At 22.1% G+C, this 16,976-nt stretch overlaps 1 protein-coding gene across 3 annotated transcripts in view; it reads right to left on the bottom strand.

Annotated features, from left to right (window-relative positions):
* Nucleotides 1-2,796: 2,796 nt before the first annotated feature.
* LOC122511504 (anaphase-promoting complex subunit 11-like) overlaps nucleotides 2,797-16,976 on the bottom strand; it is a 29,882-nt gene continuing 15,702 nt past the window's right edge. For 2 of the 3 annotated variants that reach the window (XM_043626790.1, XM_043626789.1), the window contains exons 2-3: nucleotides 16,274-16,526; nucleotides 2,797-3,097 (exon numbers count right to left, since the gene is read on the bottom strand). In XM_043626790.1, the coding sequence (XP_043482725.1) occupies nucleotides 2,825-3,097; nucleotides 16,274-16,507 (507 nt within the window). In that variant the 5' untranslated portion in view covers nucleotides 16,508-16,526 and the 3' untranslated portion in view covers nucleotides 2,797-2,824. Of the gene's footprint in view, nucleotides 3,098-16,273; nucleotides 16,527-16,976 lie in introns of those variants that run through there. The other variant, XM_043626791.1, reaches the window with a different exon arrangement.

The raw sequence follows: 16,976 nt of genomic DNA, 5'->3' as shown, positions 1-16,976 counted from the left end.
CATTATTTTTATTTTCATTTTTTGTTTGTTTGTTAATTATATCACTTACACGCAAAAAAATCGCTCTGTTAACAATTGACGGAAATTGACGCAAACACAGTCTGTAAAGTACACAGATCAGGATTAACAGCGTCATTAGAAGAAGGAAGAAATCTTAGGAGACTTCTTTGGAACTCACTAGCCATATCGTTCGATTTTAATCAAACGAATTTATCGTAAAATTTTTTTTTTTAATTACCAGAATGACCGAATTTAATAGCCAATTCGTATTATTTATTACCAATTATCTCAAAAAGTCTTTTTTTTCCCTTATTTACACGTTCACATTTTCACAAAAAATATTTTTTTGTAAAAAAAAGAATATTTTCACAAATAAAAATTGTAGGTACTTTTATTTTGAATTGTTTTTGGAAAATTCATAGTTTCCAAATAAATTTTAAATTCCATACTATTTCAAGTTGGTTTCAATTATATTTTTCTGGAAATTTTTTCAGAAAAATTTATTTAGAAAAAAAGCAATATTGGCTTATTTATTATTTTGTACTATTGAAAAATATTTACAACTATTTATTGAATCACTGAATAATTTAGTGATCGGTATTTTTTTGTAGAATTGTAGTAAACAAAAGATATACAGGCACAGTTGTTTTTTCTTTTAACTTTGCAGGAACTCTTTCGTGTATTTTAAATATTTTCCTAAGCAAATACATATTCGTCAATTACAAATTTTTATTTAATAAAAAAATTTAGTTGTTTATAAATTTTTCTCGGCCATTCTGTATATTTATCGATGTTCCTCTTCAATCCGATTATTCAAAATTGTTTCCAAAAAAAATGTTAAATCCCTCTTTTAAATTCCATTCGAATTTGATATTTATAATTCAACTTTTATTTCTTCCAGTTCAAATTTTAATTTTTCCATTCTTTTTTAAATAAAATTCGTTTTTTCAATAATTTCCATTTATTACACAAAAAATATTTTTTTTGTAATAAATTTAATAAAGAATGAATTTTCCTTTCCATATTTTTGTATTTCCAAATAAAATTTTCTCATTAATTTCTTTTGTATTAAATTTAATAAAAAATTAGTTTTCCAAAAAATGAATTTTCCATTCCATATTTTTGTATTTAAAATAAAAATGTTCTCATCAATTTTATTGAAATTCTTAAAAATAATTGAATTTTGCAAAGAATTTTATTTAAATTTTCAAAAATAATATAATTCATTCAAGAAATGTAATTAAAAATGAATTGAAAATATTTATTATACTCTAAGAAGCAAATTATAATTATAATGATTTTTTCAAAAAATTTTATGAAAACTGTGTTTTAAATAATTAAATTCTTGTAAAAATTGTTATTATTTTTGAAAATAATTGAATTCTTTCAAAGAATTTTATTAAAATTTTTAAGAATAGTTGCATTTTTCGCGGAATTTAATTAACATTGTTTTAAAAATAATTGAAATTCTGCGATGAGTTTTATTATTTATAAAAATAATTGAATTCATGCAACGAATTTTATTAAAATTTTTTAAAATAATTAAATTCTTGCGAAGACTTTTATTATTTTTAAAAATAATTGAATTCTTGCGAAGATTTTAATTATTAAAAAAAATTTTTGAATTCTTGCGAAGAACTTCATTACTTTTTTTTTAAACAATTGAATTTCAGCGAAGACTTTTATCAAAATCTTTTTAAATAATTGATTTTTTTCGGAAAATTGTATAAAAATTGTGATTTAAATAATTAAAATTCTGTGAAAATATTATTATTTATGGAAATAATTGAATGTTTGCATAGAATTTTATTAAAATTTTGAAAAATACTTGAACTTTGGAGAATAATTCTAATACTTTTAAAAATAATTGAATTCTTGTGAGGAATTTTGGCTATTTATAACAATAATTGAATTTTGCAAAGAATTTCATTAAAATTTTCATAAATAATTGAATTTCGAAGAATAATTTTATTAAAATTTTTAAAAATAAATGAATTTTGCGAAGAATTTTATTAAAATTTTTGAAAATAATTGAATTTCGAAGAATAATTTTAATACTTTTGAAAATAATTGAATTCTTGTGATGAATTTTGTCTATTTATGAAAATAATTGAATTTTGCGAAGAATTTTATTAAAATTTTCAAAAATACTTGAACTTCGGAAAATAATTCTAATAGTTTTAAAAATAATTGAATTCTTGTGATAAATTTTGGTTATTTATGAAAATAATTGAATTTTGCAAGGAATTGCATTAAAATTTTCATAAATAATTGAATTTCGGAGAATAATTTTATTAAAATTTTTAAAAACAATTGAATTTTGCGAAGGATTTTATTAAAATTTTTGAAAATAATTGAATTTAGGAGAAGAATTCTAATACTTTTAAAAATAATTGAATTCTTGTCATGAGTTTTGGTTATTTATAAATATAATTGAATTTTGCGAAGAATTTTATTAAAATTCCTAAAAATAATTGAATTTCGAAGAATAATGTTAACGAAAAAAATTTAAAAAATACAGAAGAATGGAAGAATTAAAAAATTATTTACTTTGATTAACAAAATATTAAATATTCGATTTTTGATAAAAAAAAAAAATTCGAAACAATGGGATTGAAGAGAAACATCGACTCTTAATTTTTTTTTAAGCTCACTCGATTGAGATCAATCCAATAACAATTGGACAGTATTTAAGTACTAATGAAGAAACGTATTTCTCCTCCAGGTCCACGAGTGATCTTTTTATTATTTTATTTTATTATTTGTTTTCTATTTGGCAAATTTTGGAGAATTATATTTGAGTGGACGTAGAAAAAAATAGGAATCAAACGGCTCCATATTCTTCACTGGACGGAGATTCGTCACTGGGAGGTGGTTTCGGAGGTCTCGGTGGTCTCGGAGGTCTGTGATGATGTAGAGCTGGCGCTGGTCTTCGTGAATGAGGTCCATAAATATTATCATCGCCATCCTCACTGCTAGGCGACGGCGATGGCGCTCGATCCTCTTGCTCTTGTAAAAGTTGACGAAACTCTTGTATCGATTCGTTCAACGACCACAATTGCGACAGCAATGAAAGATCCAATTGACGAAGACCAAACTGAAAAAAAATTTTCTCTTATTATTCTTTTCTTAATCTTTCAAAAATTTTTAGGATTTTTTTTTTCAACAGATTTCTTTAGATATTCTCTTAAAATTTTTTATTTTCTCCCTTCTCTAGAAAAAAATTGGTTTAATAATGAAAAAAAAACCAAAAATTATCCGCCATATTGCTTCCGCCATTTTGAAATTTTCAAAAATGCTACTCGACTGTTAAAAAATATTTATTTTTGTAGAAAATAAAAATTGAATTAAAATGATGAAAATAATTTTGAAGAAGATGTTATAAAACATGAAGAAGTCGATTACTCCGAGTCTTCAACTTGGAGTGATCGATGTCTTCATGTTTTATAATAACACCAGCAAATGCAACTTACAATATTTTTTATTTTCAAATATAAATTTTTAAATACTTTTGTAAACAACATTTAAAAAATTCACTTATTAACTTATTTACTAATTAATTATTCCTGTTTATTGATTTCAAAAATATTAATAAAATTCTTCGCAAGAATTCAATTTATATAAATAATAAATTTGGAATTCAATTATTTTCATAAATAGTACAATTTTTTTTTTTAAATATTCAATTATTTTTAACAAAATTTTAATAAAATTTCAAACGAATTCAATTATTTTCTAAAATTTTAATAAATCCTTCTAAACAATATTCAATTATTTTTTTAAATAGTAAAATCTTTGAAAAAATTCAATTACTTTCAATAAAATTTCGCGAAAGATGATAAATCCTTCGAAAAAATTCAATTACTTTACAAATAGTAAAATTTTTGTACAAATTCAATTATTTTCCAAAATTTGCACGAATTCAATTATTTTTATAAATCGTAAAATTATTTGCAAGAAATCAATTATTTTCAAAAACAAAATTTTAATAGAATCCCGCAGAAGAAATCAAATATTTTTAAATATTTCCATGAAATTCAATTATTTTCTAAAATTTTAATAAATTCTTCGAAACATTTTAATTCTTTTTATAAATTGTCAAATTCATTGCAGAAATTCAATGATTTTCAATACATTAATTTTAAAATTGATTCGCGAGAATCAATTATTTTTATAAATAAAAAAATTCTTCGAAGAAATTCAATTATTTTCTTTATATTTTTTGATCAAATTCAAAAAAATAAATAATAATAAATAAACAAATAAATAGAAATAAAAAAAAATTTTAGACAATAATAATTATCTAAAATTTAAATTAAAATTCATTTTCAAATCAAATTTTTATTAGAAAATTCTATGAGAACTCAATTATTTAAATACAAAACTAAATTATTTAATTGAATGTTTCTTAAAACTTAATTCTTATAAAGATTTGTAGTAAATAAAATTTTTTAGAATAGTTACATTTTTTAAGAAATTCCATTAAAATTGTATTAAAAATAATTGAAATTCTGCGATGAGTTTTATTATTTCTGAAAATAATTGAATTTATTGAGAATAAACTTATAAAAAAATTTGTAAATATTTGAATTCCTAGGAAATTTTAAAATTGTTTAACCAGAATTTTAAAAAAAAAATTGAAAATAATTTAATTTTCGGAAAGTATTTTATTAGTTTTTAAAAAAATTGAATTCTTATGATGAATTTTGATATTTATCGAAATAATTGAATTTTCGAAAAGAATTTCATTAGAATTCCTTAAAATAATTGATTTTATGTAGAACACTTTTTTTGTTTATCAAGATAATTGAATTTTTGAAAATAATTAAATTATTTGATAAATTTTATAAAAATAGTAAATTATTTTAAATTATTGAATTGCGAAAAACTTTTGAAAATAATTTAAATTTTGCAAGGATTTTATTTTAATTTTTGAAAATAATTGAATTTTTGTGCGAAAAATTTTGCTATTTATAAAGATAATTGAATTCATGACAAGATATTCATTCAAATTTTTAAAAATAATTAAATTTCTTCGAAGAATTTTATTACTTTGGAAAATAATTGAATTCTTGTTATTTATATGAAAATAATTGAATTTTGCAAAGAATTTTATTAAAATTCGTAAAAATAATTGAATTTTAGGAAATTTTATTAAAATTTTTGAAAATAATTGCATTTCTGAGAAGAATTCTAGTACTTTTAAAAATATTAAAATTTTTGTGATGAATTTCGATTATTTATGAGAATAATTGAATTTTGCAAAGAATTTTATTACAATTCCTAAAAATCATTGAATTTGGCAAAGAGTTTTATTTAAAATTTTTGAAAATAATTGAATTCATGACAAGATATTCATTCAAATTTTTAAAAATAATTGAATTTCTTCGAAGAATTTTATTACTTTGGAAAATAATTGAATTCTTGTTATTTATGAAAAAATAATTGAATTTTGCAAAGAATTTTATTAAAATTCGTAAAAATAATTAAATTTTGGGAAATTTTATTAAAAATTTTGAAAATAATTGAATTTCTGAGAAGAATATTTCTAATACTTTTAAAAATAATTGAATTCTTGTAATGAAGTTTGGTTATCAATGAAAATAACTGAATTTTGCAAAGAATTTTATTAAAATTCCTAAAACTAATTGAATTTTGCTAAATGTTATTAAAATTTTTAAAAATAATTGAATTTCTTCTTCATTTAAAAATTAAGTTATTGATGTTTCCGAATAATTTTACTTTTAAAGATATTTGTAAATAAAGGTAATAGAACATTTTTTTGAGTACCTAATAATTTTTGGAGTGAATCAGAATATTCTTCAGGGTCAGGGAAGAAATGAAAATTTTTTCTGGAAATGAGGGAAAAGTCAGGAGAAAAAGAAAATAATCTTTTTTGTTGCAACCATGTTAATCGAGAGAACGTGATGTGTGTTTCGATTCCAATTGGAGCACATCATGTAGGATAAAATTGTTAAGAAAGTCAAAGTCAGGTGAATAATATAATATAATATAATCGAGAGATAGGTAATCCAGACATGAACAGACTACTACCAGCCGCTCCCACGCTACATTCCCTCAGGCGTGACCCTTCAGTTCTCGTGCCGCACTCTCTCCCTACTTCTATTCACTCTTATTCACTCTTATTTCCACGATTTCTCAGCTGAGGTTCCTCTCTTCCTCTTTTGGGACCCATTTCATTCCTCGTACTCTTTTGCATTATTCGCGATTCCATATCCCTTCTTTTGTCTCTCATTCTAATTCTCATTTTACGCTCGCTTCTCATTCTCATTCCCTTTTTCTTGCTTTTTCTTGATGCATTCCCACGGATCAACGCGCGGGCCACGGGTTTATAGAAATGCTATATGGTGCTCAGCATTATTTTACTCGTAAATCACGAGCTCTTATATACTTAATACAAAAGTGAACGTTTCACCCGATGTTAATAAAGAATCGAGAAGAAGGTGTGACGTATTTTATTTAGTCGTTAATATTTAAAACAGGGTTGCCACAGGTCAGGGAAAGTAAAATTGGTCCGGGAAATTAAGGAAAAGTCAGGGATTTTCCCTGAAAAATACTGGAAAAAATTAAATTTGTAGAATTCATGAAAAAAACTCTAATTTGTTTACGTCTTTTTTCTTTTTTGTTTGCCTCATAAATTATAGAAATACCACGAATTCTAATACAAAACCTTTAAAATTTTATTCTAATTCTGACTAGAATGAATTTTTTAATATTATTTAATTATTTAAAAAGTTCTAATATGCAATTATCTTGACAAATAATAAATTTTTTTTACAAAAATTCACTTATTTTTAGAAATTTAGAAAAAAAACTATTTGCAAAATTGAATTATTTTTAGGAATTTGAATAAAATAAAATCAAAAGAATTCAATTATTTTTAAAAGTATTAGAAATATTCTTCGAAATTCAATTATTTTAAAAAATTTTAATAAAATTCTTCGCAAAATTCAATTATATTTATAAATAACCAAAATTCATCTCAAGAATTCAATTATTATTAAAAGTATTAGAATTATTCTCCGAAATTTAATTATTTTTGAAAATTTTAATAAAATTCTTTGCAAAATTCAATTATTTTCATAAATAACCAAAAATTATAACAAGAATTCAATTTTTTTTAAAAGTATTAGAATTATTCTCCGAAATTCAATTATTTTTAGGAATTTTAAAAAAATTCTTCGCAAAATTCAATTATATTTATAAATAACCAAACTTCATCACAAGAATTCAATTATTTTTAAAAGGATTAGAATTATTCTCCGAAATTCAATTATTTTTGAAAATTTTAATAAAATTCTTCTTCGTAAAATTCAATTATTTTGAGGAATTTTAATAAAATTCTTCCCAAAATTCAATTATTTTTAAAAATTTTAATAAAATTCTTTGCAAATTCAATTATTTGCAGGAATTTTAATAAAATTCTTTGCAAAATTCAATTATTTTCATAAATAACCAAAATTCATAACAAGAATTAAATTATTTTTAAATGTATTAGAATTATTCATAAGAATTTAATTATTTCCAAAAATTTTAATAAAATTTCGCAAAATTCAATTATTTTCCGGAATTTTAAAAAATTTCTTTACAGAATTCGATTATTTCCATAAATAACAAAATTCATCACAAGAATTTAATTATTTTCAAAAGTAATAAAATTCTTCTCAGAAATTCGATTATGTTCAACAATTTTTTTAAATTCTAGTCAAAATTTCAATCTTATCTTTGAAAATAATTAAATTCCTCTCCGAAATTCAATTATTTTCAAAAATTTTAATAAAATTTCGCAAAATTAAATTATTTTTAGGTATTTGAGGAAATTTCTTTGCAAAATTCAATTATTCTTAAAAAAAACCAAAATTCATCAGAAGAATTCAATTATTTTTAAAACTATTAGATTTAGTCATCAAAATTTAATTATTTCCAAAAATTTAATTTTGTTCAAAAATTTAAATAAAATTCTTTGCAAAATTTCAATTATTTTCAAAAGTTTTTCGCAATTCAATAATTTTAAATATTTACTATTTTCATAAAATTTATCAAATAATTTAATTATTAAAAAAAATTTTTGATACAATTCTATGTAAACTTTGAATTCTTGTAGAATTTTCTAATAAAAACTGATTTAAAAATGAATTTCAGTTAAAAATTTTTATTATAATTGATTATTAAAAGATTTACAGCGCGAATTTAAAAAATTAATTGAATTTTGAAAAGGTTTCAAATTAAAATCTTTGAAAATGTTAATTTTTCATATTTTTAAATAACAATTCTGTGGAATAAATTTTTTTTAAAAAGTTGAATTGCGAACTTTTTTTTAAAAATGATTTGAAGGTTTTTATTTTCTAATTTGAGTTAAAAACAATAAAAAAAATTTAATATTTGGAGATGTTACAAATTATTGCAGAAATTCAATTATTTTCAATTATTTTCAATAATTTTAATAAAATTCTTGTCAAAATTTCAATTATATTTTCAAATATGTTTCTTAATTAAATGATTTTCAATATCTACTATTTTAATAAAATTTTTCAAAAGAATTCAATTATTTAAACAAATTTTGATAAAATCCTTCAAAAACATTTAATTATTTTTATAAATATTTAAATTTCCACAGGAATTCAATTATATTTAAAACACTATCTTTATAAAATTTTTGGAAAATAATTAATTTTTTTTTTGGAATTATTTGAAGTTTTTATTTTCTAATACATATTTAATTGGAAAATTTAGGAATAATTGAAATTTCGTAAAATTGAATATTGTAAACAAATGGACATGAAAATTGCTAAAGAACTTTTTCGAAAATTATTAAAAATAATTGATTTAAAGAAAAGTTTTAGTTAAAAATTGTAGAAAATAATAATTGAATTGAAATGATGAAAATAATTTTGAAGAAGTTATAATAACAAAGTTCTTAGAATATTCTTATAAGTTATTGAATTTTAAAATATTTGAATTTCAATGTTTTGAAAAATTTTAATTTATATACGGAAAAATAATAATGATTAAATATTTATTTAAAAAAGAAGTTGTTGATGTTTTCGAATAATTTTACTTTTTGAAGAAATTTGGAAATAAATGCAATAGAAATTTTTTTGAGTATCTAATAATTTTTGGAGTAAATCAGAATATTCTTCAGGATCAGGAAAAAAGTCAAAATTTTATTCTGGAAATCAGGGAAAAACGAAAATAAATTTTTGTGGCAACCCTGTAAAAATACGGAATAACCGCTAAAAAAGAGAGAAGTCAGATTTATTATGGAATTTTAATCGAGAAATTGAAAATCGGAAGAGGAAACCGCAATTTTGCGCTCGTAATCAAAGAGAGAGAGAGAGAAAGAGAGAGATGCTGTAAACAAATGTTCCTTTTTATGCAACACTGCAGATCGAGTAAAACTTTCGTAACTCGGTTTCTATAATCTGCCTACAATTTACAAGTACATTAGAACTACTTAAATACAATGAGTGAAAAATTCCTTCATGTGTATCAATAAAATTAACGAGATCGATAAAAGAATTTCCATAATAATTGTTGTCAATTTTACGAGTCACTTATTTTTTTCTTCTTTCTCTCTCCATTTTTTTCTTCATTATAGTAAATGTTTTTTGCAATTTTATCATCGCTATATTAAGAACTATAGATAAGACTTCTCACGCCTGACATTTTTAAGATAAGTTATATTTCCCTGATGCTGATAATTCTCAGCCGCGTCCAGTTTAATCTCTATTTACCGTAAATTGTAATATAAAGTGAAAAATTTCCAATGTATGCTTTAAATTAGAAAACGCGATAAGAAAATGTTCTACAACATTAAATCTATGGTATTCAAGTTTACTTCTTTAATTCTTTAAAAATGAGAATCAAGAAACAAATTCACGCAAATTACCGGAAAAGAACACGAAATTAATTATATAAATGAAAATCCGAAAAATATGCTCTAATAGAAATAAATATATCAATTTGACACGCTCCGAAGAATTCTAAGAAATTTAAGGCTCTCGACTTTTTCAAGTATTCAATTATTTCTCAAAATTCAAGCTATAATGCTATTAATATTCGATTATTATTTAATTTAATTGAATTCTTTTGGGAAATTTTATTAAAATAGTAGATAATTAAAAATAATTGAAATTGAATTTTTTGAAATTTCAAATTTTTGAAAATAATTGAATTTCGGAGAAGAATTTTATAACTTTTAAAAATAATTGAATTCTTGTTATGAATTTTGGTTATTTATGAAAATAATTGAATTTTGCATTGAATTTTATTAAAATTCTTGCAAATAATTGAATTTGCAAAGAATTTTATTAAAATTCCTGAAAATAATTGAATTTTGCCAAGAATTTTATTAAAATTTTTGAAAATAATTGAATTTCGGAGAAGAATTTCATTACTTTTGAAAATAATTGAATTCTTGTTATGAATTTTGGTTATTTATGAAAATAATTGAATTTTGCAAAGAATTTTATTAAAATTCCTGCAAATAATTAAATTTTGACAAGAATTTTATTAAAATTTTTGAAAATAATTGAATTTCTGAGAAGAATTCTAGTACTTTTAAAAATAATTGAATTCTTGTGATAAATTTTGGTTATTTATGAAAATAATTGAATTTTGCAAAGAATTTATTAAAATTCCTGCAAATAACTGAATTTGCAAAGAATTTTATTAAAAACCTTAAAATAATTGAATTTTGCCAAGAATTTTGTTAAAATTTTTGAACATAATTTAATTATTGTGAAGAATTTCATTACTTTTGAAAATAATTGAATTCGTGTTATGAATTTTGGTTATTTATGAAAACAGTTGAATTTTGCAAAGAATTTTATTAAAATTCCTGCAAATAACTGAATTTGCAAAGAATTTTATTAAAATTTTTAAAAATAATTGAATACGAAGAAGAATTAATTATTTCAAAATATAGGATTGAAATTTTGAAAAGAATTTAGAATAAATTTTGAAAATAATTGAATTGCTGCGAAGAATTTTATTACTTTTGAAAATAACTGAATTGTTGCAATGAATATTGGTTGTTGATGAAAATGATTAAATTTTGCATAAAATTTTATTAAAATTCATGAAAATAATTCAATTTCTGCAAAATTATTTTGTTATTTATCGAGATAATTGAATTCTTACTAAGAATTGCGTTAAAATTTTTTAAACAATGTTAGTTTAACTAATTTCAACAGAATTGAAATTAAAATTTTACAAAAAAAGTTCTTTAAAAATTTCTAATTGTAATTTCATTCAAAATTAAAATTTTCTAAAATCTTAAATTGCAACCTTCTAAAGTTTATTAATTTATAAAAATTTTAAATGTAACTCTCATAAAATTCAATTTTTTTTGAAATATATTTAAGTAATATTATTTATTAAATAATTTATAAATAATAATGTTTATGATATATATATCTTCTATGAGAAGAAAGTCTTTTTTTTACAATTTTTTCTATTTTCTAAACTATAGGCAAAAAATAGGGAAGTAACGAAACAAAAATTTTCTTTTTTTCTTTTCATGGTTCGCCATACTTTGAAATTATAAAAAATAGTTTTTTTTCTTTTCATGCTTTGCTGTACTTTGCCCATTGTTCTTAAAAAAAGATTGAACGGTTTTCTGTTTATTTGAATTGATTTAATGAAAAATAATTTTTAATCCTTAAAATGATTTGTTTATGAATACCTTTCTTCAGTGCGTGTCACACATCAGTTTAACTAACAAAACTAACATCAACAATCAAAATTTATTAGTTCTTTATCAACCATTCTTTTTTCTCCATTCTCCCTACACACCATAAATCTAAATTCTCATTAGTCAATTTTACAATAAACAAAAGAGGGGGAAACAAGAAAAAAGAAAAAAAAAGGAAAAGCCATTCGTTATTACGTCTTGAATAATAAACGAGTCTTTTTCTCCGCAGACCTATAATAGACTCAATTATCTTTCATCATCCTTTATTCTCTATTTCCTCGTGAAATAAATATTCATCGTTGCACTGGAGTTTGCCCACGCGTCGATGCAAAAGCTAACATAACGGATCGACAAGTCGTGAAAAGCGGATGCGGAAGAGTGAAAAAGAGGGAATATTGTTGCAGAGTGATAGACGAGGTCGAGTCAGAGAGAAAGAAAGAAAGAAAGAAAGAGAGAGAGACAGAGAGAGAGAGACCAAGAAAAAAATAAATATGCTCCATTTAAATAAAAGGTGAAAAAAAAGGAAACAGTTTCCACTCGACGCGAAACTTTCCATTCCAAAAGGTGCCTGCTAAAGATCACTGCGCACGTTGAGAGCATACAACTGCGGAGAACTTAAATGTCGCAAAAAATCCTACCAGCGAATTACTAAATAATATTCATAAGTTTACAAACTGTAACGCAGACAAAATGCAATTGCAATGTTATCTGATTTTGACTGCAGAAAAAAGGAGGTGAAATTAAAAAAATGGATAAAAAAATAAAACAAGAGAAAATAAAAAAATGAAATAAAAAATGAAATAAAAAGAAGAAAATAAAAAATAAAATAAAAAGGAGAAAATAAGAAATAAAATAAAAAGAAGAAAATAAAAAATAAAATAAAAAGGAGAAAATAAGAAATAAAATAAAAAGGAGAAGATAACAAATAAAAAGGACTAAAAAGTAAAACAAAATTAAGAGGAAATAAAATAACAAAAAAAATTACTTCCTTTTGTTATTTTATTTTCTCTTGTTTTTGTTTTACTTTTGAATAAAAACAAAAAAATATCAAAATAAAACCAAAAAATAGAATAAAAACAAAAATTTTAACTTCGAATCAATTTTTATAATTTAGAATCTTAACTAAATTCCAAAATTTTCAAAAGACAAATTTTTTTCTATTATTATTTTCATTTCGACCCTAAAAGCAGACTTCGGACTTAAAAACAAAAAAAATAGTATCAAAAGTGGAATAAAATGTTCGTAATAGTTGCAAATAGTCGCACAGTATTTATTGAAAAATATCGAGTCTATTTTGTGTTTGACTAGAATATGTTATTTTATACCAAAAATACAATATAAATTATTCTCACAATTTTTTTTTTTATTATAAACAAGTTTTTGAGTGTTAAAATTGTGGTTAAATTTCTCCACTTGAGAACGCCAAGGTCGTCACCAGATGGCATCAAAAATTCCAAGAAGGAACTGAACTGCCATCTAGCGGTGACCTTGGCGTTCGCAGGTGGAGAATACCGTCTCCATATTGGATCTCAAGATTTTCCAAATTTTACAACTATTTGCAGACATTGAATCTAGAGAGTTTAACAATTAATATAAATGAATAAAAAAAAAAATAAAAATAAAATAAAAAGATCAAAAAATATAGTGTAAAAGAAAAACAAGAGGAAATGAAATAAAAAAAGGAATTATTTCCTTTTGTTATTTTATTTCCTCTTGTTTTTCTTTTACTTTCAAATAAAAACAAGAAAATATAAAAATAAAAACAAATTTCTCTTTTCCGAAAATTATTTTAGTCGCAATTTAATAAATTTTAAATAAATTGTTAACAATGTATTTGAAATTAAACACCTTTCAGCAAATATATCGATCTGAAGGAAAGCCCTCAGCTAATTGTATATGAATGAGAAAATCCAATTGAAACTAATCCACCTGGTTCTCGGAAGTGAAACAAGTTTCTGGAATTCAAACTTTATAATATATATATTGAAATGCAGACAGGGAAAAAGCAAGGTTAAAAAATGAACGCTCTAAATTTGCTTTGAAAATAAAACAAAATTATGTTTGAAAACATAATCTCGTTAGATTAGAAAAGAGATTAATGACTTCCTTCTGAATATTATGTATTAGTATTGTAAGAGTACAAAGCTAATATGTGTGTTGAATATATGGTTATAGTTTCAAGTGCGTTTTATTATTCAACACCGCACACTTTATATCCTTTATTCAAAGACACTTTTTCAATGTGTCATGACAAATTGCATTGTTTGCAATTTAGCATCAATCAAAAATTATGAAAATAATTTCAATATTTACTGGCAGGAATTATTGTTTTACAATTTATTTTAATTGTTGTTTTTCAATTATATAATAAACGATGCGTTTATGGGCAACACATTTATTTATTTATTTTTATTTTAAATTTATTTAAAATTGTTAATTTTAATTTGATTATGGTTCTAGAGTTCTTTCAAAATTCAATCCTATTTTTCTTGAAATAATAAAATTATTCAAAACTTCAATCATTTTATTTTATTCAATTCTAAATAAATTCTTATTAAAAAGTTCTATTGACAACTCAATTATTTAAATACAAAAATTAATAATTTATTGAATAATTGAATATTTCTTAAATTTCAATTCTTATAAAGAACTTTATCAACATTTTTTAAAATAATTGAATTATTAAATTTTGCAAAGAATTTTATTAAAATTCCTGCAAATAATTGAATTTGCAAAGAATTTTAATAAAATTCCTGAAAATAATTGAATTTTTGCGAAGAATTTTATTAATAAAATTTTTGAAAATAATTGAATTTTTGCGACGAATTTTATTACTTTTGAAAATAATTGAATTCTTGTTATGAATTTTGATTTTTTTCAATTTTTTTTTTAAATTTTAGCCAAAATTTCAATCCTACCTTTAGAAATAATTAAACTCTTCTCCGAAATTCAATTATTTTCAAAAATTTTAATGAAATTTTTGGCAAAATTCAATTATTTGCAGGAATTTTAATAAAATTCTTTGCAAAATTTAATTATTTTCATGAACAACTAACATTTATAACACAGATTCAATTATTTTCAAAAGTAATAAAATTGTTGGCAAAATTTCAATTATTTTCAAAAATTTGAAATTCCAAAAAATTCAATTATTTTTAGGAATTTGAATAAAATTCTTTACAAAATTCAATTCTATCCACAAATAACCAAATGTCATCAGAAGAATTCAATTATTTTTAAATGTATTAGAAAAAATTTCTGAAAAAATAATTGAATTTCCAGAAAGAATTTCATTATTTAAAAAAAAAAATAATTGAATTCTGTTAAAAATAATTGAACTTCTGAAAAGAATGTTATTATTTATAAAAGTAATTGAATTCTTGAGACAAATTTTAATAAAATTATTTAAATAATTGATTTTTCTTGAAAAATTTTATGAAATTTGTATTTCCTCCTTTTTAAACAATTTTTGAAAATAATAAAATTTCTGCAGAATTTTATTACTTTCGAAAAAAAATTGAATTGCCAAAAAGAAATTTATTATTTCCGAAAATAATTGAATTATTGCGAAGAAATTTTTTAAAAATTTGTAAATAATTGAATTCCAGTGAAATTTTTATTATTTGTGAAAATAATTAATTATGTTTGTGTAGAATTTTCTAAAATTTGTTTTTTTAAATAATCGGTTTCTTTTGGTAATTTTTAGTAAAATTGTAGATATTGCAATTAAAAATGAATTTCAATTATTTCTAAAAATTCATGCCATAATATTTTTAATATTCAATTATTATCTAAAGTTTTAACTGAAATTCATTTTTAAATTATTAACAAAAATAATTAATTTTTTTGAAGAATTGAATGTTTCTTAAAATTCAATTTTATCAACAAATTTTTAAATAATTAAATTCTTTCGACGAATATTTTAATAACAATTTTAAGAATAATTTTGCATGTTTCGAAAAATAAAATTGAAATTTGGCATTGAGTTTTATTATTTATGAAAAATAATTGAATTCTTAGGAAGAATTTTACGAAAATCTATTTAAATAATTGATTTTTGTCGAAAAATATTAGAAAAATTCTGTTTTAACTTTTAAATAATTGAATTCGGGTAAAATTTTTTTTATTTATGAAAATAATTGAATGTATGCGAAGAATTTTATAAACATTTTTTTTAAATTATTCAATTCTTTTGGGAAGTTTTTTTTACTAAAATAGACAACGGTTGCTATGGCAACAATTTCCTTAGCAACGGTTGTTATGGTAACGGTTGCGGTAGCCTTGGTTGCTAGGGCAACGTTTTCGTTAGCAACGGTTGCTATGGTAACGATCTCGTTAGCAATGGTTGCTATGGTAACAATTTTCTTAAAACGGTTGCTATGGCAACAATTTTCTTAGCAACGGTTGCTAGGGCAACGATTTCGTTAGCAACGGTTGCTATTCGTTAGGATCAGTCGTTATGGTAACGATTACGATATTTTCATTAAATATGCATTTTATTGAATGAATAGAATAAAGAAAAAAAAATACAAGAGAATATAAATATTTGAAAATCACCATTTCTCTCCTGAGGATGGCCAATTGAGTGTCAAGGGTGGTTAGTTGCCTCGCAGGTGGCGAGGGTCTTGAGCTGGATTGTGTTACATTTGTCGGTGTTTTTGCGCTTCTTTGAGTCTTACTCGAGGATCTTGTCGGAGGTGGAGGTGGTTCACCTGTTTCTCCCCTTCCACTATTGAGATTGAATCCACTGAGACTACGTGGTAGAGGCGGTAATCCTTGCAAGGAAGACATCGCTATCCTCTCGAGTATACTGCAACAGAAATATATCGAGAAGGTTGCATTTCAGCTGATACCGTTATAATACACATTGATTCATTTTTCCCTCATCATGATTCATCATTCAGAATTGTATCATATTTTGCAAGAATTTTTTTTTTTATTTCGTAAAACTCTTCTATCAGTAAAAAATTTTATTTAAACCAAATTCATTTTTTTTTTTTTTTTTTGAGTGAAATATATACTCAGAGCCAAACTACAATGTTAAGTTAAAAGTATCAAATTGCAACGAATTGATACCAAAAAAGTGTATCAAATCATAAAGTCTCAATTTTCGGTGTATCATTTTAATCCCATTCGGTATTAATTTGATATACTCTTAAGAAAAATGGTTAGGTTATATGTTTGTTTTAAAGAAAAATTTTATTCGACATTAATAAAATATATACTTGAGCCAAATAAAATTTTAATTAAACTAAATAAA

The sequence above is a fragment of the Leptopilina heterotoma genome, unplaced genomic scaffold (genome assembly GCF_015476425.1).
Source record: "Leptopilina heterotoma isolate Lh14 unplaced genomic scaffold, ASM1547642v1 Lhet_83, whole genome shotgun sequence".
Taxonomy (NCBI): Eukaryota; Metazoa; Arthropoda; class Insecta; order Hymenoptera; family Figitidae; genus Leptopilina; species Leptopilina heterotoma.
Note: the sequence above shows the minus strand (reverse complement) of the source record. Positions and strands in the feature narration are given on the sequence as shown.